This window comes from Pygocentrus nattereri, chromosome 7 (assembly GCF_015220715.1).
Source record: "Pygocentrus nattereri isolate fPygNat1 chromosome 7, fPygNat1.pri, whole genome shotgun sequence".
NCBI classification, from domain to species: domain Eukaryota; kingdom Metazoa; phylum Chordata; class Actinopteri; order Characiformes; family Serrasalmidae; genus Pygocentrus; species Pygocentrus nattereri.
The window spans coordinates 32,180,044-32,202,562 of NC_051217.1; the positions used below are offsets into that span (position 1 = coordinate 32,180,044).

Consider the following 22,519-nt stretch of genomic DNA (forward strand, 5'->3'; position numbering starts at 1 on the left):
ATATATATATATATATATATATATATATACATATACACACACACACATACAAACAATGAGGGTTCCTAATAAAGTGCTTGGTGCATTACGCAATTAGTAATATCCTGAGTGGATGTGACTGGAATCCGATAATATGGAATTCCAAATAAGCAATTGGCCAATTTCTCATTCTTACTTTGGCAGATGTGTCTTGCCATTTTAGAATGTAAACAATGTGAGGCAGGTAAGGTGCTAGTTGATGTTTTCATTTAGCCCTCAAAGTGTGATGCTGCTTTTGAGTGGTCTTGGTTTTTTGGAAAAACAAACTTTCCCACCAGGAGGCACCACATTAGTGCACCAGTTAGATGATGAAGTCCAAAACAAAATTTTCGATTGGGATGCAGTTGTGATGTCAGCACTATTGTCATCATGGCAGAGAGAAAGGGCAAACAGAAAAACAGAAAGCATGAGATAAACTGTACATATATAGTAAATGGTAAAGTATTTTAAGACGTATATAGGCTTATTTTACTGCTTTGTGTGAGTTCCAAACACCAGTAAATCGGCCCAAACAGATAAAGCTAAAAACTACAACCCTGTTCACAACCTCAGTGTTCTCTTTATCTCTCACATAAAGTATATGAACACCTCCAGTATTGACAGTCCTAAATGATATACTAAAGTCATTTTATGTATGTGTTCTAATTCCCCCTTCAGTCACTCCCATCTGCCATGTGAGCAAACACCACTGCCACCAACAAAAACATCACTGTATCTCTCACATGCACCTGAACCTGACTGGTTGAGCACAGAAGCTTCAGATTAATGTTTTGTCCTCTGAGCTGCGCAGTCAAAACTGTACATGTTAACTGCTGTTATCATTCAGTTTCCCAGCCCAGGTTTCATAGCTTTAATCTGTGATTCATGGGAATTTGCAGGTCAGATATATAGGAGTTACAATAAACAGCAAAAAGGCAGTGATTAGAGTGAGGTTTAGGAGGCACACATGCATTGTTATCAGACGGTGAGATCAGACTAGACGGACGGTCGTAATGCCTAGAAACACTCAGCAAGCTGAGAGATGGGACTGACTCAGACGCAAATGGGTGTTTTCGGCCTTATTGGCTCTAGTGAGTGTGCTGTGTGACGCAAACAAAGTACACACCTCAGCTCGTATGCCAAAGTCAAAAAGGTCAGGCAACAGTTGAAAATACAAGCTCTCATGTATGTACACTTTCACAAATGAAGGTTCTTAAGTGTTTCTTGGTGTAAGAAAAACTTCAATTAGTATAGAATGCCTACATTGTATGAGGGTTCTCTGAACTTTAAAAAGGTTCATAACCACATAAGTGTTGGCTTTATCATTGCAAGTTTGATCCCCTGCAATGCCACAGACATCCGTAGCTAAGAGTCCAAAAGAGCATAACTGGCCTAACTTTCTCTTGGTGGGCAGGATGGTCCTCCTTCTGCCCCCAACACTCAGCATGTGTGTGTTAGATAAGGTCACAGAATTGTAATAGTAAATGTTCTTGTGCAAGTGCATGTTAGTGCTCACATGACTTAGAGATGGCACCAAAGCTCAGAAGCTTTATATAATGGCGAGACCTAACTAGCGGGTGGAACCAGTACTGACTAAACTAGGGACAAAATTTTTTTTTTTAAGTTTTCACATATCGCATTTACAAAAACGATTCTTTAAAAACCATCCACTCACAGGCTTTTAGGGAGCCAAAGTGGTTCTTCTCTGGCATCTCTTTTGCCACTTTAATTTTTAGGAGTGTAAGGCTGACATGGTGAAGTTTGTCAGATTATCAAACATGTTTGAACAGGACAAATTCTCCAAAAAGAAAGTGATGCCTGAAATACTTTGGATAGAGGAGGCTACACATTGAAAATAGAGCACAGAGTATTTACGGACAGACAAGACTTGCTATCAAAAAGGAAAAAGCAATACACCTCACTTGGCTTGAGCTACTTAAGACAAAGAACAATAGCTGTCTGATCTAGTTTCAAGAATATATGGGCTGTGTTTGCTACAGGCAAGACCAAACTTGAGCACTAACAACAGACCATGAGAGAAAAGGGAATAAAGGGAAAGGGGAACAGAATTAATTGTTGCTGTGTACATGTGCGTGAGTGTGTGTGTGAAGGATTGAGGATATGAAGGAAAAGAAAATTGAGGAATTTTTGTAACTTTGTGGGTGTGTGTGTGTATGCGTAAGTGTGGGTTTGTACATGTTTCGTTCTGCAAGTCTAGGCACATTGCTTTGCTCCTGCTTGCCAGCAGCCCACTTACCGGAGCATTCCTCTGCTCCTATGCACCTCTTCCATTACTCCACATTCCACCATGCCATAGAGCTCTCTTACAACATATTATAACACACACACACACACACACACACACCTGGCATGCACGTCACACACTCTCTACAAGCCCCTCTAAAGCAAGTCATCCAGACAAAACCAGACAAAACCAAAAACAACCTGACGAAGGCACCAAAACACTGGCCTTCACAGATGACTCGCAGCTTCAATATCCCCGAAAGCAACATAAATACACTCCTACACCCACCTACACACTCTAAAACTACTCGCTACAGAGGGGTGAATGATCCTGTCTTCCTTCAGGCGACAGAAAAACACAAGCCTGCTCTTCAGGCCCTCCTTTTCCGGCTAGGTGAGTTTGTGTCACTGGTAAGAAAACAGCTCAGATTCTTGTAGCTACAGGCTATAGTCAAGTGCTGGCATGCTGCCCACTTGTAGCGGACTTACTCGACTGACACGTTGCGTGTATGTGGTCAAAACATATCTATGTAAGCCTTTAAAAATAGGCTTTGCAATTTAGAACATAGGGGCAGCCCAAGATTTGCTAACACAGACTTGGATTTATTTTTGACTCGTAAGCACAAAGCAACAGTCCGCAACATTAAATAGGTACATTCCCAAGCCTTTAATTGTTTGGTTAAATAGCTGTTGGCTATAAGCCTTGAGGTTTTTGCAAATGAATGCTGAGCTGAACTCATGTAGTGTTTAAAAATTCTTTTTCAAATGGTGGCACAAATGCCGTAGATTTAAGCTGGATGAAAGCAGCTTCACAGAGTTTTAAGAGTTGACTGTAGAGAACTCTAGAGAACAAAAACCATATGGAGGCAACAAGGACAAAGCACAGTTTTGTGCTCACTACCTGAAACTAGCTGTTGCACATGGCCGAAACATTTTCTTGTCTCAACCCTGAGTTGAGAAATCTTCATCATCGTGTAATCATGTCCAGAATGCTGCCAATTCAGAGTGATGAACCCAAAAATGTTAGGCTTTCATAGGACTACAGTGATTCCTCCCTGGCTCAGAGCGCTGCTGTGACCTCAGTCCAAAATTCCAGCGTTTCAGTAACACTGAGGAGGCCAGGAACAAAGGATCACGATAACGGTGTAAAAACAGGAAAAACTCCAGCCCTTGGTGTTGACAATCAAACCGCTTTACTGTTAAAAAAGACAACTGTTTAGAGGCTTATTAACACATTAACCTTTATGTTGTGTTGTTAATCAACCACAAATAAGTTGATACGTCCCTTGTACACTGAACACTAGTTAGTCTTATTACAACACAGCTATGATTGCTTCAGTCCAATGTTACAAAGCTCTGAATAGCACTGGCTTCAGTCTCTTTCAGGTAAACAGTACATGCTGCTTGTTTCTCTTCAAGACCAAGACATTCCAAGCTAATATGAACGGGAAGCCCTACAGCTAACGCAACATGCAAAAATTCACTCTAGAGCCCACATCTTCAACACGCAGGAATCCATTAGCTTTTCCCTAGGACTAATGCTCTGTTCAGATCACTTATCAGAGCTTCTCTACCACTCTTTCTGTCTGAGGGAGAGAGAGGAGGAGAAAAAGAGAGACTTGAAATTTTTCAATTTGAAAAAATAAAGAGGGAGAGAAAGAGGCAGTTTGATTGGTGCACAATGTGATGGACATACACTGAAAAAGGGCACAGAATTTACTTGATTTCCACATGAATATATGAAGATGTATATTACATTAACACAATTATTGTGTACAAAGTAAGTGAAAGATAAATGAAATGTATTAAATTGACACATTTTATGTGGAAATGAGTTTTAATAAATTTTAAGTTATTTTAATATGTTGCTTTTTTCAGTATATGGCAATGGAATCAATATGGAAGGAATAGACTGTCCACTAACAAGGCCCAGCAAAATACCAGGCTTTGGGTCGGGTTTGGGCTTATCTGTTGGGCTCTGTGTTTTCTAGTAATTGTCAAATAATTTAGAGCACTCACGCACATCTCATGTGTGTGTGTGTGTGTGTGTGTGTGTGTGTGTGTGTATATATATATATATATATATATATATATATATATATATACACACACACACACACACACGCAGTATGGTCTAGCTAAAGGAGAACAGTTTAAAATTCCAATTGAGTCATGGACATCATTACGGAAATATGACCTGTGACATCATTTTTTCAGCGACATACTGACTGAATCTGTCCTGGTTGGGTTGGCTCTCATAGTCACAGGTGCGGGTTGGGTTCACGGTTAACCCCTTAAACAGCCAAGTCCTTAAGTTTTATTACACACTTCTATAACCTAAGAATAGCTCAGCCAGTTTGCCTTGAAGTCCCTGCAGTTATTGAATAATAAGCCTGGGATTTTAAGGGGTTAAATTTAGACCTTTACTACAGGGCTCTACCATAGTTATAATCAAACTAATCTTAACTAGCACCATAACTACACAACTTCATTCCACCATTAACACAGCCATGTATTATGGCTTTTTACTTGGAAGGCTACTCTTGGTAGTCAATTCCAACCCGAAAGAACAAACTCTTTGGTAAAGCACAACCCTTTTGTTTGCATACCTGCCCAGGTTGACATTGGCGTTTAAGATTGAGCAAGCTAGCTGTATCTTTCTGTCCTAACCCATATCTTTCTGTCCTAACCATGTTACCCCACAGAAGTGTTTCTCATAGCAGTGCTCTAGTTAAACTACAACCAAATTGCTGGACACTGTCTAACTCTACAACATCCATTTCACTCCTTTATTAATCTTTATTAATTCTGATCTGCTCAAAGGTCATGCTAACCCACCTGCCAATCCCTCCCTAAGCAAACCTGAAGCTTATACTATGAGTCATCATTCTGGAAAACACATCCTTCAATGTGGATCTTAACTTGGACAGCTTAAGTTCTTGGCTTTCTATTAAACAGAATACCTGCTTCCAGATCTCAGATCTGCATGGAAATGGTCCTTCTATCTTGTAGTGCTGTTTTTACCACCAATAACTTGCAAGAGACAAGGAGCAGGCCATGTCTGTTGGACCTCCTAGTAGAGCAGGTGGGGGTGGGGGAATTCCACCCTCTTTTACCCCAGAGGGTGGGCGTGAGTCAAGGGTGAGTCAGTGGTCCACTGCAGCATTGGAGTTTAGAAGAAGAGCCTCTCTCCGTGTCCCTCTTTCTCTCATTAAAGTCCACTTCTCAGGGGCCAACACTCATCGCCAGTATGAGCCAGCACTCTTTATTTAGATGTTGATTCAGGATCAGCCCTATGAGCCAAGTTCCATCAGCTGATGGTGATTTTAATTAGCAAATCCAGTTCTGAGTGCTGTGCCGATCTCCCCCTGAGTTAAGTGATTAAAAACTCAACAAATACACCCTAAGAAGGTACTTGCGCTAACACAAAATAACATGAGTGGCAGGAACAAAAGCTTATTCACTGAAAAAAAATCATATCGATATAAATAACTTCAAAGGTCCAAATTTGGCCATAACTCTTAATTTAGACCAAAGTTTTATTCCAGACATGCAAAGAAAATTCTCTTCCGTTGAGGAAAAAATGATCAAATACAGCATGGAAGCTGTTGACTTCATAATTACAGAAGTAAAACTCTTCCACAGCACGTCCCAGTCTCACGGGGAACACCCCAGGTCTACGCAGGAGGTCAGCTTCAGAGAGCAAAGTCTTCTCTGACGGAAATAAAGGTCCGGCCCAGCTCTTGCTTCCAAATACCAAAGCCCTGTGTCATTCCTGCCCTTACAAGCTGACTGCGTGCCAACACTTTCAAACAATAGCAAGGAACGGATGCCGCTTGCCAAGACTCCGGCCTGGCCTCTGCAATCCATTTCTCTCTTTCTCTCTCTCCCTGCGCGCCCCTCCATAATAAAACCTTAATCTTTCAACTTTCTCCTGACTCAGCAGTGCCGTGCCTCCATGGCTTCGGTTCCCAGCTCCAAACACACACACACACACACACACACACACATACTCTTTTTTAAGAGAGTACTCCGTCTCAATACTCCAAGAGAAAAGTCTGATACAAAAACAGCAGAAAAGCAAAAAGCATAGCACACAACAGTCTAGAGTCTTAACTGTGAACTGCTATGAAAGGGTTGAAGGAGAGCACATCTACATATTTTCCACTTTACCATATCTGGTAAGTCTTTTTCTAATTTCTAATACGTCAGTTTTCACAACCAGATTGTTTCAAGAAAGTATACAGCTGTTTACAAATCCCCCCAAAACACAGGCTCTGAAAAAAGACACACATACACACGGACACGGACCCCCAGCTGAGTCACAGCAAAAGGAGTTCTAATAAAAGAGTTTTGAGTCTTCTCCAAGAGTTTTCTCCAACTCTTCATTCTCCTTTGCCGGCTAACTCTTCAGGCTCCTCCACAGCTGGAGTGTTGGGCACAGCCAACTCAGAGGAGTCAGACAGCACTGAGGACAGTACACATACACATATATGACCCACACACTCACCAGATAATTCATTTTCAGCCCCGCTGCGTGAGTCGCTGGGACTCCAGGCAGCTCTCAACGTCCCCGAGATCTAGCCCGGGAAAAACAAACAAACAAAAAAAAAAGAAAAAAGAAAATGACCCCTCAGGCCGGCCACCTCCAATCCCAAACTTCCACTCGCTGTCTATGTCGGACGAGAAATGAAAAAGTCACAAAATCACGGTAGACGGGTGTACATAGTCCTATTCCGTGATCTCACAGGCCAAGAATGAGTCTGTCCCATACACTTCTCTTTTCTCTCTCTCTCTCTCTCTCTCTCTCTCTCTCTCTCTCTGTCTGTCTGTCCTTTGCTCTTTCTCTGACGCCCTCCCTCTTTCCCTCTCTCTCGCTCTCAGACTAGAGGAGGGCGGTCAGAATGTGCCGTAACCCGACACCCTCCCTGTTCCTGCTCAATCCTGGCATTCCCTCTCCTGCTTTCTAATTGGCTGAGGAGGTTCTTCTTATGTTAATACTACTCCCCCTTCATCTTTTGCCTGTAAGGAATGTTTAAGGAGCCTCCATGTAGACCTGCGAGGGGAAACAGACATTAGTTTTTCTTCCCCCTCGTATACACACGCACACACCTCCCCCACTACTACTTTGTCCACATCTTTTCCTTTAGACTCCCAAAATTCCTGTCTTTTCTTTGCTGTCTGGCCTTCTTGCTGCCCCTTTTTCCACTGCTACATTTTCTCTTATATAACTCCTCCACTTCCAATCCAGCTACACAGTTAACTAACTTTAACTATAAGAAAAAGACAAGTTCAACTAATCTCACAAAAAGACCATAAAAGCACAGTTCTAGCTCTAGGTTAGGTGAAGTTCTAATTCCACAACAATAACAAATTTATAAAGTTGTATGTACTCAACCAACAAATAATTGGACAGTACCCATTTTTGCTGTTATATATTCCAGCACATTGAACTGAACTATTATATTTAAAAGCAGAATGTCAAATTTTATTTGAGGGTCTAATAAAAATACTAATTACTCTAATACTAATGAATTACTTTGTTCAACATGGAATCTAATCAAACATCCAGTTGGAATTCCTTATCTCAGCCTAAAGGAATGACAAATATTCAAGGTGGATTCCAGGAATAAGTGTCAATGTAGTGACTAATTATCTCTGTCTGATGTTTAGGAGCCTCTCGGTTCTCCTTGCTTGAGTTCACATTGTCTTGAAAAGACAAACACCTATGCATGATATCACTGTCAACTCTCACACAAGGGAGGGAGCTGGTCAGGAGGTCAAGCTGGGTCCACCTCATTCAGAATCAATATTGCAGACAGAAAAACCCAAAAACGCTTTCCAATTGAGACATATTGTGTACCCAGTCTCAGAGAGACAGGGTGTGAGAGAGACGTGACAGTTTAAGTATATGCTGTTTGTCACTTCCATGCCATCATCCCAGAGTCCAGTTAGGTCAGAGGTGAAAGCACTGAGGGTGCAGACCGGACAAACTTCACTCAAACAGATCAGTGCTGACACTTTTTAATTGCATTTCAATCTAGTTTGCATCTTTAATTTATGGACGTATGTCACACAGTTAATAACAATAATATCAGCTACTCTGAAGATTTGCTTTAATCTGTTTCTATAGATAACATGCATACAGTGCCAGAAACCACATAAGTAGACGTGTTTGAGCAGCTTGACACAATTTGAGGCAGGTGTGTCATAAATTAGACATGCAATTTGGGTAGTGCTGACGGGTGGGGTATAAACTTCCACTACTTGTTAGCCTCATAGTTCACCAATGCAAAACTAAATAAGTAAAGTTTAGACACCTAATATGTCTTGGCTGATCGACTACATTAGCAGTAAGGGAACAACAGTGTAAAAGAGATGTTTTTTGACAAATTATCACTTTAGTTGGAATTTAAGATCTTGTTCAAGAAAAGCAGAAACCCCAAACCAAAGAGCAGTGATTCAACTAGAATCGAAAGGCTATGAATTAAAGAGCATGGCTGATGGCACATTAAAAAGCTTTCCCTACCGATTTAATACGCTCTAGGACGCCACAGCCTTTAACTTTACTTAGCGGCTGCCTCTTTAGGCAGAGGAATGCTGTGTCTCATCGCCATGGCAATTGAGCTGCACTTCATCTCACGCTATGGCATGGCTACTAGGAGAGATTTTGGTGCACACACACCCCTTCACACACAGACACACACTTACACACACATTTACTCCTGGGATGTTAGTGATAGGCTCTTGCTCTCTCCGTCTCTGTCAGAGAGCTAAGCCAGAGTGCAATCAGAGCTGTCGTTTAAGATTTTGTGTGTGTGTGCACGTGTGGATTGTGTCACCACAGAGATTAGTCTATCGCATCAGGCACCATTTCAATTAGCGCCCCTCCTTCGGCCTTCATCCATCACCGAATGATCCCTCTCCTCCACAGAGACCTGCTAACCACACCCCTCAACCACCTGGCAACTGTCAAGGCAGATAAACCTGCCTTAAATACCTGCCACCAACCATCACAACAGTGCAAATTAGCCTAATATTACCTTTGCTGTTTTGCATATGCATGCAGCATTCCGACACAGATTTAAATAATATGAATCTGTGCAGCCTGTGCATTCATATATGTGTTAGTACACTGTGCTGCACTGTCCTTGAATCAGCATCTACCTGTGTACCATTAACCATAAAGAAATAAAGAAATAAATCTTTTGTTTTCTTCAGGATTCAACATACTGTTCAGGCTTAAAATTCAGCAAGGATGTCCCAATCCAATTCAGAGAATCAGAATCAAGACCAACACAGGAATATTTTAATGGGTTGGGAATCAGCTATATTAAGTCTGATTCATTTCCTTTCTTTTGTTATTTTGCACGCTATCAATGCCATTGTCATGAACAGTAAATAGTGTAAGTAATTCAACAGTAGTTAAATGTTTGCAGTGTGGAGCCAATCTTAAAGTAGAAAATGAAAATTAGTAATATTTTCAAGCTCAGTGTTCTGTGTCGAACTTGCTGCCATTCATCCAAATGTTTGCTCATAAAATGTATGAATGTGGTGATTTTGTTTTGAGTCAATTTTTTGCCATTTGCAGCGAGCAGCATGCCACCAAAACCATGCAGAAAAGACACTCCCGCAGCATTGTTAACTTTTTTGAACTGGTTAAAAACAAAACTATTGCAGAAATGTTGTTATTTTACTAGCAGCAGTGTTACTTGGCTGTTTTTTCTCTGGTTTAAAATGACAATATTAATACACAGCATATTTCACATACACAGTCTCAAAAATATGTCATGTACCGATATACACACAGTACAAATAATGCAACCTTCAATATCTTTAATGCAGTATTTTAAACTAAATGGAAGCCAAGTCATCAAGGAAGTTAATCAATATTAAACACACTAAAATGGTCATGTTAATGAAGTGTGACAAAAACCAAAACATATCAGTCTAGAATGTCACATTATGCACATACAACCCCAATTCCAATGAAGTTGGGACGTTGTGCAAAACATAAATAAAAACAGAATACGATGATTTGCAAATCCTTTTCAACCTATATTCAATTGAATACACTACAAAGACAAGATATTTAATGTTCAAATGAATAAACTTGATTGTTTTTTGCAAATATTCATTCATTTTGAATTTGATGCCTGCAACATGTTCCAAAGAAGTTGGGACAATGGCATGTTTACCACTGTGTTACATCACCTTTCCTTTTAACAACACTCAATAAGTGTTTGGGAACTGAGGACACTTATTGTTGAAACTTTGTAGGTGGAATTCTTTCCCATTCTTGCTTGATGTACAACTTCAGTTGCTCAAAAGTCCGGGGTCTCCGTTGCTGTATTTTGTGCTTCATAATGTGCCACACATTTTCAATGGGAGACAGGTCTGGACTGCAGGCAGGCCAGTCTAGCACTCTTTTACTACGACGCCACGCTGTTGTAACACGTGCAGAATGGGGCTTGGCATTGTCTTGCTGAAATAAGCCGGGACATCCCTGAAAAAGACGTTGCTTGGAAGGCAGCATATGTTGCTCCAAAACCTGTATGTACCTTTCAGCATTAATGGTGCCTTCACAGATGCGCAAGTTACCCATGCCATGGGCACTAACACACCCCCATACCATCAGAGATGCTGGCTTTTGAACTTTGCGCTGATAACAATCCAGACAGTCCTTTTCCTCTTTGGCTCGGAGGCCACGACATCCATGATTTCCAAAAACAATTTGAAATGTGGACTCGTCAGACCACAGGACACTTTTCCACTTTGCGTCAGTCCATCCCAGAAGAGCTCAGGCCCAGAGAAGATGGTGGCGTTTCTGGGTGTTGTTGATATCTGGCTTTCGCTTTGCATGGCAGAGTTTTAACTTGCACTTGTAGATGGAGCAACGAATTGTGTTCACTGACAAAGGTTTTCTGAAGTGTTCCTGAGCCCATGTGGTAATATCCTTTACAGAATGATGTCGGTTTTTAATGCAGTGCCGCCTGAGGGATCGAAGGTCACGGGCATTCAATGTTGGTTTTCTGCCTCTCTGTACTTCTCTACCAACACTCTTAATGCAAAAATTGCATCTGTGGTACTCTTTCTGGGCATGAAACCAAACTGCTGCTCACTGATCTGGACCTCTCGCCTTAGCCTTGCTTCAACAACTCTTTCCCATACCTTCATGATGTGGCTCATCAACTTTATACCTCTGTAGTTACTGCAGCTCTGCACATCACCCTTGTTCTTAAAAATGGGGACCAATACACTGCTTCTCCACTCATCAGGCATCCTCTCACTCTCCAGGATTTTGTTAAACAACCTGGTTAAAAAGTCCACTGCCTTCTCTCCTAAACATCTCCATACCTCCACAGGCATGTCATCTGGACCAACTGCCTTTCCATTCTTCATCCTTTTTAAAGCTGCCCTCACTTCCACTTTACTAATTCTCTGCACTTCCTGATCCACTATCTCTCCCCCCGTTGTCCTCCTCTCTCTCGTTTTCCTCATTCATTAGTTCTTCAAAGTACTCCTTCCATCAACACTCCCTGTTCACTCACTAGTACATTTCCCTCTCTATCCTTGATCAGCCTAACCTGCTGTACATCCTTTCCAGCTCTATCTCTCTGTTTAGCCAAGCGATACAATTCCTTTCCTCCTTCTTTACTGTCCAGCCTCTGATACAGCTCATCATAGGCCTGAGCCTTTGCCTTTGCCACCATTCTTTTTGCTATACGACTAGCCTCAGAGTACTCCTGCCTACTTCCTTCATCTCTCTGGTTGTCCCACTTTTTCTTAGCTGCCTTCTTCTTCTGAATAATCTCCTGGACTTCCTCATTCCACCACCAACTTTCCTTGTCTTCTTTCCTCTGACCAGACGAAACACCCAACACATTCTTGCCAGTTTCTCTCACCACCTTAGCTGTAATTTCCCAGTCCTCAGGTAGCTCTTCACTGCCCCCAAGGGCCTGTTGCAATTTTTCCCTGAACTGCCTGCAACCATCCTTCTCCTTCAGAAGGCTCTGTCTTCACTCTCTTCCTCTTCTTTGTTTCTAACCTCATTCTACAGACAACCACCCTATGCAGCCTTGCTACATTTTCCCCTGGCACCACTTTACAATCTCCAATCTCCTTTAGGTGGCATCTCCTGCTAAGGATATAATCCACCTGTGTGCACCTCCCTCCACTCTTGTATGTCACCCTGTGTTCTTCCCTCTTCTGAAAATACGTGTTCACCACAGCCATTTCCATTCTCTTTGCAAAATCTACAACCATCTGACCTTCCACATTTCTGTCTTTCACACCATACATACCCAGCACCTCTTCATCCCCTCTGTTCCCTTCACCAACATGTCCATTGAAGTCTGCACCAATCACAAATCTCTCCTCTCTAGGGACACCATCTACCACTTCGTCCATCTTACTCCAAAATTTCTCTTTCTCCTCTAACTGACAACCAACCTGTGGTGCATATGAACTGACCACATTCAAAATCACACCATCAACCTCCAACTTCAGGCTCATGATCCTGTCTGACACTCTCTATACATCCAGAACACTTTTCCCAAGCTGTTCCTTTAGGATTATCCCTACTCCATTTCTCTTCCTCTCTACACCATGATAGAACAGTTTGAATCCACCTCCAATGTTCCTGGCCTTGCTTCCATTCCTTCTGGTCTCTTGGACACACAGAATATCTACCTTCCTTCTCTCCATCATGTCTGCAAGCTCTCTGCCTTTACCAGTCATTGTCCCTATGTTCAGAGTCCCTACTCTAACCTCCACACTCCTGCCTTTCATTCTCTCTCGCTGCCGTCTAACCCGCCTTCCTCCTCTCCTCTCTGATGGTCTTTGACCTACAGTAGTCCAATTTCCACTGGCACCCTGCTGGTCAACAGCACCGGAGGCGGTCGTTGTTAACCCGGGCCTCGACCAATCCGGTATGGCAATCATATTTGTGATCCGCATGATAGTTTTGGCACAAGTTTTACACCGGATGCCCTCCCTGACGCAACCCTCATCATTTATCCGGGCTTGGGACCGGCACCAGAAGTACACAAAGTACACCCCTAATGGCTGGTTTATGGACTGTAGATGATGAAATCCCTAAATTCCTTGCAATTGCACATTGAGAAAAGTTGTTCTTAAACTGTTGGACTATCTGTTCACGCAGTTGTTCACAAAGTGGTGAACCTCGCCCCATCCTTGCTTGTGAACGACTGAGCCTTTCAGGGATGCTCCCTTTATAACCAATCATGACACTCACCATGTTCCAATTAACCTGTTCACCTGTGGAATGTTCCAAACAGGTGTTTTTTTGAGCATTCCTCAGCTTTCTGAATCTTTTGTGAATATTTGCAAAAAACAATAAAGTTTATCCGTTTGAACATTAAATATCTTGTCTTTGTAGTGTATTCAATCGAATATAGGTTGAAAAGGATTTGCAAGTCATTGTATTGTTTTTATTTATGTTTTACACAACGTCCCAACTTCATTGGAATTGGGGTTGTACTAAAAGCAGTGTGTTTAATTAGCAATGCTCACTTCAATTATTGCTGTATTATGTACAAAAATACAAATTCTAGACTGGATCAGCATTGGCTGAATCGGAATAACCCTGATAATTATCTATATACATCAATATCAAAAGATTTTTGGCCATATAGCCTAACCCTTAGTCTAGGTACATGGTTCTGAGAGATCTTGACTGTATGTGTATGTGTGTGTGTGTGTGTGTGTGTGTGTGTGTGTTTGTAACAGTGGGCTCATTGTGTCTGCATGGCCTGGTCCCCATTGGGTCAGGCTGCCAGAGCATTCCTCACACCTACACACTATCCCATTCCATAGACACACTATTACACTCAGTGCCCTCCTGCTCTTGTCCCCTTTGGCCCCCTGTCCAGCCTGGCAGCCTGTCCACGTCATTCAGGCTCCGCCCGAAGCCTGGTCTGACCCAGCCCGACCCGACCTCTCCAGAACAGAGCCGTCATTCTCTGCAGCAGATGTGGGTCACTGTAGGAGAATATGGAAATCCCATTTGTTTTTGAATCCAGGTTACGCTGCTATTTTTCTCTCACTTGCTCTCAATAGACCTCCTTCTGGATGTTTCTGCACCGGTCCGCTGAATTCCAGCATGGTCTGCTAGAGAAATTTCAGGAAGGTCAGTAGAGGCAGTAGCAGAGACTGGATGGTATACTTCGATATTTAGCGACACTGTGCTTATTCAGAACAAAGAGCTACAGTGTGTGCTTGGCAGAATCAGGCACAAACTACATGATCCATCATATAACCACTGATAGAGCCATGGGCGATGCGGCTTGATTTAGTGTGCTTGTAGTGTACAACTGCCCTGTTTTCACTGTTCTTAAATCATTATTGGAGTCTCTGTTACAGAAGTCAGACACTTCCCTTAACAATTAATGTAAGCCACTGCTAATCAATTAGCATCATCTCATTTGCAAAGTGGTGCTAATGAGCTCCCACTGATTGCTGCTATTGATTTTCCTTTAAAGGTATGGTTTACCCAAATTAATGGTTATCCCAAATGTAGTCAAGTGGCCAAGACTTTTGGTGTCTTATGTTTCTTTAGTTTGCAGTTTAGCTACAAGGCTGATAAAGTCTGTATCACCCAAAAATGAGTTTTTATTACTTGTGAGCTACCTACCTTAGCCTCGTAATGAGGTGCCAAAGTTATGTTGCATTTGGAAAACCTACATTTACAATAAAGGAAAAAATTGTGCTAGATTTCTCACTGAACCACTCATTTACATACAGTATCACTCGATTTCCTGCGCCTGAATGATGGCTGCTGTGGTGACTTCTTTCATGTTGGATCATGGATGGTATTGCTAATATGAAACTATTGTCAGAAGCACAGAGCGCAACACTGGCAGGCTCCTGGAGAGAATCCTTCCACTTTGCTGCAACTTCGGTGACGCCGTGCAGCGTGAAACAATGCACATCCTTGTGTTCTGACATCCGCCCCCCAGGCCAACAGCAATATTCATGCAGCTTTGAAGGACACGACAAGAAAGGCTCTCTTTCTTTGCTGGAGCTGTCAGTCCAGCTGTGAAGTCTGTCACTAGGGCTTTTAAACTGCTTATGATGGAGGAAGGAAATCCTCACGCGAGCCCTCTCACTAACTCACTAACTGACATGAACATGAGTACATCCACATATAATCATATATGACTTCACATTCGCAGTGTGCATACACATGCAAAAGCACAAATGGAGGCATGTGTAAACACGTACAGCAACAGTTGCAGGGCAACCACTGCAGTCCTGCAGGATCCTGCATCAAAGATAGTGACAGACTGACTTTTCCAAACTGGCACTGTTCCCAAACCCCCTCCGGTGCCTTTCTGAGACTTCCCTACTCCAGCAGATAGCGGATAAGACTCACTCTATCTGCTCAGCACAGGAAAAAACAAAAGCCTAGCCCTGCACCATACACCAAAAATCACATTGCCTGTTTACATCTCCCCCCTCCCTCTACATTTAATTTCCTTAGATAATTGCATTTGTTTATTTGCGGATTTGAAATTTCATTTTTATTTGTCTTCTTATCTGCCAAACATGCTAATACTCTGAGATGATTAAAAACTACAAAGTGGATCAGTCGGCATTTTTTCCCCCCTCCTTTAATCAAAAGTAGGCTGTGGGGATGGGGCTGATGGTGTGTAGCAGCAGCAGGCTCTCTCTGCATCTCTCTCTCTCTCATACACAGGCTAATTCTCTCTCTCTCCTCTGTCTCTCTGCAATAAAAAGATTAGCTTTAATGTGGCAGGAAGTAAATGGTATTATGAGGAGTTTAAGGAGAACTGGGGGAGCTGATTGGGTTTGCAGGGTAAACGGCGGGAGAGCTGGGGATATTACCTCCCCTGAGGAACTCAGCATGTGTGTGAGAGAGCATGTGTGCGTGTACTTTCCATAATGAGTGACAGACTTTGAAATGTAGAAGACCTCTGAGGTCTCCACCCAACCTCAGAAAGGCAAAAGGAGGCAGGGCATTAAACTGCTGAGCCTAACGGTTAATTAGATTGCGCTGATTTGCTTTTTCATTTTAATCTGTGTTATGGCTCTGCTTGCAGTACTCTTTCAAATCTCTCTCTCTCTCTCTCTCTCTCTCTCTCTCTCCTCTGTCAGCCTGGGCTAATCCAGCGAGATCTGGCGAGATCAGCAACACGCCTTAAGGCTAGCATAAACAGCAACAGTGACGAATCGTACGGCTAGCCTCCTAACACAACTGCAAAGAGAGAGATGTTCGTGAGATGACGACAAACCAAACACACACACATGCTGGCACACTTACAATACTCCCAACAATCCTACAAAATATCTTCCCTCCAACAGACAACACACAACCCCCCCAACCCCTTCAGAAGAATGCAGGAATCCGGAAGGCTAACTCCAGCATAAAACCCCTCATTCCTGCCACAGCTTCCAGGAAGGGGACCATTTTTCCTATGGGCCAGTTCTTTCTCAAGCTTTTCCGTGCGGCCTGTTTCTGAATGAAGCCCTCCTAAAGCACGTAACTAAATGAGGGTCACCTCTACAACAGGGCTAATTGCATTACTGCAGGCTAACAGCCTGTCTGGCTCATTGTGTAGGAGCACTATTTCCAGACGTTAGCTTTAACTGTGCTATTGTGCAGTCAAGCTGAGGCGTTTTACAGTCAGAGAGGTTAATTAAGATCTGCAGCTATTTCTCCCTCTAACCGGGCTGCTATCCACTATCGGAACAGGAGAAAAACAAATAGAAAAGGAGGCAGTCAGGCCCTAACTGCAATAAGATATCTATGAGGAAATTAACATCTTTGATGTGAGCACAAATTCTTTCCTGATACACAGCTGTATTTGCTCTGCTTTTATTTTCAGTCTACTTACTTCCATCAGAATGTGTGTATATATACACAGTATCCTGTGTATTTAAAGCTAGATTTGTTATCTGCCCTTGAGATTACCTCTATATAGCACACGGTTCATACCATATCTAACTTAATTTGTTGCCTGCCCTTGAGTGAGTGCCTTGGCTTTCAGGTCCCAGGTGTATGCTGTGTGAGGCAACAACCAAACCTCTAAAGGGCTTTGAGGTGAGTCTACCATAGCCAGAGCTGACATGCCATCAGTAAATACCATCTAACATAATCTTATCCTTATTCTCACTAAAGCATGACTACAGCTGCCCCTAAATCTATTTGAGTCCTCTCATCTATTCTACACAATACAGAATACTGAGAGCCAGGATGTGGTGACAAAACAAGATATTTCATATTTACTCTGGTATACTTGTATTGTGGAGTATACTATGAGGGAAAATGGCTTGACTGGTATAAGCTAGACATAGCTGTGTGAAACCATGACACCAAACGATTAATGAAAAATAGCTCAAGAGTAAAGGGCAGAGATCAGGGGTCAGTAATGAGGTCACATTCTCTCATCCTCCACCATTTGCACTTCTCTGAGTCTCTTTCCCACAGCCAATCTATGAGTAAGTTCTTACTGCAATGAACAGCAGTGGTCACTCACCCTTCCCCTGGACATCTTCCTTCCTTTAGTTACCACACTAATCCAGCACCCCTCTTATAGCTGATCTGTGGACAGCTCTGCCCAGCTGGGTCAGATGTCTAAGATTTGGGCTAGGCCTTCACAATATGGACAAAATACTTGTTGCATTAAATCTTGCAACAAACACAATTCTGAATCAAAACTCTGAAATGGCTAAAGATTTCCTGCATACTTTTGACCAAATTCATTTCCATTTTATTGTATTACATGAATACCCTGACTCATCCAAACACCCACATAAAGTCATCTGATGGCTGTGATTGGTCAGGTTGCTCACAGCACACAATGAAGAACACTGTGATTGGTTAAAGGGTTTAATTGCATACTGCAATCTTCTGTAATATCAGTATTGCGAAGGACAATATCATATAATCATATAATGATTAACAAATGATACATTGTGCAGCACTACATAGAAATAAACTCTTATGATAATTCTCAATGGTCAAAAATAGATCCTGAGCTTCTGAAATAAGCCCACAATGTTCAAAGAGCTCCTCATTAAAAGGCCAGAGTGGGATTTTTGACTAAACGCACTGCAACAACTATAACCACCCTTGTGTTATAACTATATTAGCCTGCTGGAGAGGCTTTGTAGAAATCATAGTGCTGTATTTGCAATGAGGCATTTCAGTGTAAAGACTTTCAAATGTGTAAAAGCCTACAATTTGCAATTTTTTTTTACTGGCCTGGCCTTTAAAACGAATTTGATAAAACAGCTCAAGCGAGTGGTAAAAATGATAAGGAAGCTTTGTATACTTCAAACACAACTTCAGTCTGGGACCATAAAAAATATGTGTGAAGCGATGTCGAGCCCTGCGACACGGCACAGTAGATGGAATGGAATAGGGTCATTAGAAATGATTAACTCCAGCGACCCATAGATAAGTCTCAAATTGATCTGCGCACGAAGCTGAGAGGCGAAGAGCGGCACAGCTGCGTGGCTAAATGAGCACACACACATACACACTCCATACACTTTTCTTTTAGTTCATACAGCAGTAAAAGAAAGTCAGCAGAAATGAACCTGGAGAGTTGAGATTTTTAACTACTAAAGTTCTAAAATCAGGTGACCTCTCCTGTCCCCATCCATTCATCCCCTGGGGGCACATCCATTGCCTCTGCTGAGGTACAGGGTACCCAAGGGGTCGCTGACCCCTGAACAGGCAGCAGACATACAAGATATTTATCAGGGAGTGGTATGTGGGCGAGAAATTCAGGCTAGATTTTTGAGGGGAAAGAGATGGCAAATAGCATGAATACCAAGCAGTTTGAACAGTAATGCTAGTAATTCAGAGAGAGAGCAAGAGAGAGAAAGACTGACAGAGCAAGAAGGATAAAGACAGCAAGAAGAGAGGGAGAGAGCAAGTGAATGAGAGACAAACAGAAAAAGAGACACATGAGAGGAGAGAGAGCAGGAGGGACAGAGAGAGAGAGCAAAAGGGAAAGAGAGAGAGAGAGCAAGAAGGATAAAGACAGCAAGAAGAGAGGGACAGAGCAAATAAAGGCGAGACAGCAAAAAACAGCAAGAAACACAGAGAGAAAGAGAGAGAGAAAGCGAGAGAGAGAGGGGTGATACAGAAAGAGAAAAAGAGACACTTGAGAGGAGAGAGAGCAAGAGGCACAGAGAGAGGGAGCAAAAGTGAAAAAGAGAGAGAGCAAGAGGGAATGAGATAGAGGTGTGAAGGGTTGAGCCTTTTTCTTAAAAGCTCTGTCCATGACATCATTGATGTCATAGGGGTCAGAGCTCAGGTCAGAGCAGGGGGCAAGCACTGCTCTCTTCAGTGAGTCTGAGCTGATTCAGTGGCAGCGTGTAGAGCTTGCACTCTGGGGAATGTGTGCATGTGTGTGTGTGAAACCGTACATATAATGGATCTCTAATGACCAGATCGGTATCTGCACTGCTCACTGAAGCCTTGTATGCCATTAATGCCCAGCAGCCACTTAGAGACGCACTCCACACGCCCCTTCACAGCCAGCGCTGGACAGCCTTCTGTGCCACTCAGAAATAAAAGCCTGACCAGCAGCTAATAAGCCATTAGTGTCTCACTGAGATCATTGAGCTCAGATAAGTGGAGGAATAGGCGTGCCATTCAGTGGGATTCCGATACATATTCATAGACAGATAAACATGGGTGCTAGTTTGGCACAGGCACACTGATCTCAAGAGACGCCTGCACTGCACACTAAGAATGTGAGGCCAACTTCAAAAACTTATTTGATGGCCTTATTTTAGAATTTACCTAATCTATTGTTGTAATGAAGCACTATGTGACATGACTGTTGGCTTGGGTTCCTAAAGAGAGGGCTAGAGATGAGATGAGGAGAAAAATGTAACATTTTCACCAGCCAGCAGGGCACGCTTCTGTTATCTGACCAGGGGTGCAGTGGTCAGCAATCTTATGCTCAAAGGGCCAGTGTGGCTGCAGATTTTCATTCCAATGAAACAGAAGAAGCTTGTTTAATCAGTTGGTCTCAGTCTTCAATAACTGATTAGTTAAATCAGAATGAAAGCCAGTAGATAAACTTAAAACTAAAAATAATCTTGGTCTGACTCTGGATCTCTGGGCTTGTAGGTTCAACTGCACATGCAAACACAACCTTAAAAGAGTAGATCATTTTATGAACACATTTTAGGTTCAAGGATGTACCCAGATGCCTAGATCTCATTAACAGTCCTTTCTACAAAAGATGACAAAAATGCTGTTTTTTAACTGCATTTAACTGCATTGCAAAGTTGCAATACTGAAATCATTCCACCCCTAAAACAGTGGGGTGTGCCTCAATTCTGCACACTTCTGCCACCTGCTTAATGGTGTTTTACATAATCTTGCCATTTTCTTACGCACACACACAGCGGCAGGCAGAGTGGGAACCCATTAAAGCTGTATCGTAGCGAAGGATCAGTTTAAGGAATGAAGAAGGCTTTCACTGATGGGCTGCTAATTTCAGCTTCATTTAGAGAAAGAGTTTCCTCACAGCCACGGCCTCGATTAGAGACGCAACAGAGCGCAGAGAGTGAGAGAGACAGAGAGAGCGAGAGAGAGAAAGCAGGATGAAAAAAATAGAAGAAATGAATAGTAAATTTGCACTGGGTATGTAATCAGCACTGCACATACAATGCCAAAGCACAACACCCTTTCACACAGTTAGAATAAAGTGGGGGTTCTGTGCTCAACAGCAAACACCATGTCTAAACAACAGGGCAGAACAGATTAACCTGGGCTGGAGTGAACACCACTGCACTTCACTCAGCTTAAATTCATGCAGTCAGTCTCAGTCTCCACAGTGTTAGTACTGAGAGAATGACCTCTCTTTGTTTCTCTCAGTCATGCTGCACCTACCTCAGCTGGTGCCCCCTGCAGGCAGTCAAACATTTTACAGAACACCTGAAAGAAGGAGTAGTGCAGGTAAGACTCTCGCTCAAAACAGCAAATACCAAGAGAGAGAGAGGACCATAAAACTAACATTAACCAGCACATACACAGCTTCTTTCCTCGGGCAATAATCCTTCTAAATAACAACCCTTCACGCATTCCTTTGCTGTATACATACATACATACCTACATTATATATATATATGTGTGTGTGTGTGTATGTGCGTGCGAGCGTGTGTGTGTGTGTATATATATATATATATATATATATATATATATATATATATATATATATATATATATATATATACACATATATATATATATATATTTAAGAGTCAGAGACCACCTGTATTCTTAAATTTGAGTCAATGCTCCTGTTTTTTCACCTACATTTTTACTTATTTTCCTTTGACTTTTCTCATTCTTATGCAAGTGGGTTACGTCTTATATATATAATCACCTCAGGTATATCTCCTTTAGACATGTAGATTAAAACAAATGTGGGAGGTAGCTAAGGGTTTGGGTAGATGTTTGAGTGAATGTTAGTGCCTCTTTGAAGGGGGGACATAATGTCAATAGCACCTTCAGGCACAGCTTTTGTTGGGAGGACAGGAGTGGGTTTTAAGATTGGAAGGATGGATGAGTAAAAGCCAAGAGAGTGTTTACAAAAGCAAAGAGTGGACCAATTAAATGTGGACCGATTCAATATTACACAAAAAAATAGCATGCAATTAATGACACTTTGACTGGAATTAAATAAATAAAAGGTGGGCTCTGACTTTTGAACAGTACTATATGTATGTTTGGACACTGGTCATATCACACACTTTCTGGATTTTGTAAGTGAAAAGAAGTTAACACAACATTCGCACGTAGCAAACAGCACATTTTTGTACGTTTTTTTTTTTTTTTACCATTTACCACATTTACAAAATGTGTAAATTGAACACGGGTGTCCAAACTTTAACACACAACTGCATATTATTTTATCTGATACATATATATGTGTTTTTGGGACAGAGAGCACTCTGTGTGTGTGTGTGTTTTCTATCTCCCTCATTTTGGTGGTAAAGTGTGCAGGGTAAGCGTACGTGTGCTGGACGGTAATGAGAATGTGCTTAGAAAGGCATTCATATGCAGATGTATTCATGACTGCATGAGCATACAATTTCCACCATGGCACATTCTTAACCTGTTGGATCCTGTCATGCTTTCACAGTGTGCCGTCTTCTCTCTGACCTGCAGCTCCAACCCTGTCAGCACAGCAGTATCTCTCACTCACTACCTCACACTCAGCACACACGCTCTGGATTGGAC

The 22,519-nt window shown here is 42.2% G+C and overlaps 1 protein-coding gene across 2 annotated transcripts in view; it reads right to left on the reverse strand.

Moving 5' to 3' along the window:
* The window catches only part of bcar1 (BCAR1 scaffold protein, Cas family member), a 98,392-nt gene that overhangs the window by 34,861 nt on the left and 41,012 nt on the right, over positions 1 to 22,519 (reverse strand). Inside the window, exon 1 of one of the 2 annotated variants that reach the window (XM_017704207.2) lies at positions 6,773 to 7,075. The exons of the other annotated variant lie outside the window; for it this stretch is intronic. Coding sequence (XP_017559696.1) covers positions 6,773 to 6,784 — 12 coding nt within the window. The 5' untranslated portion in view covers positions 6,785 to 7,075. Of the gene's footprint in view, positions 1 to 6,772; positions 7,076 to 22,519 lie in introns of those variants that run through there. 2 annotated transcript variants of the gene reach the window in all.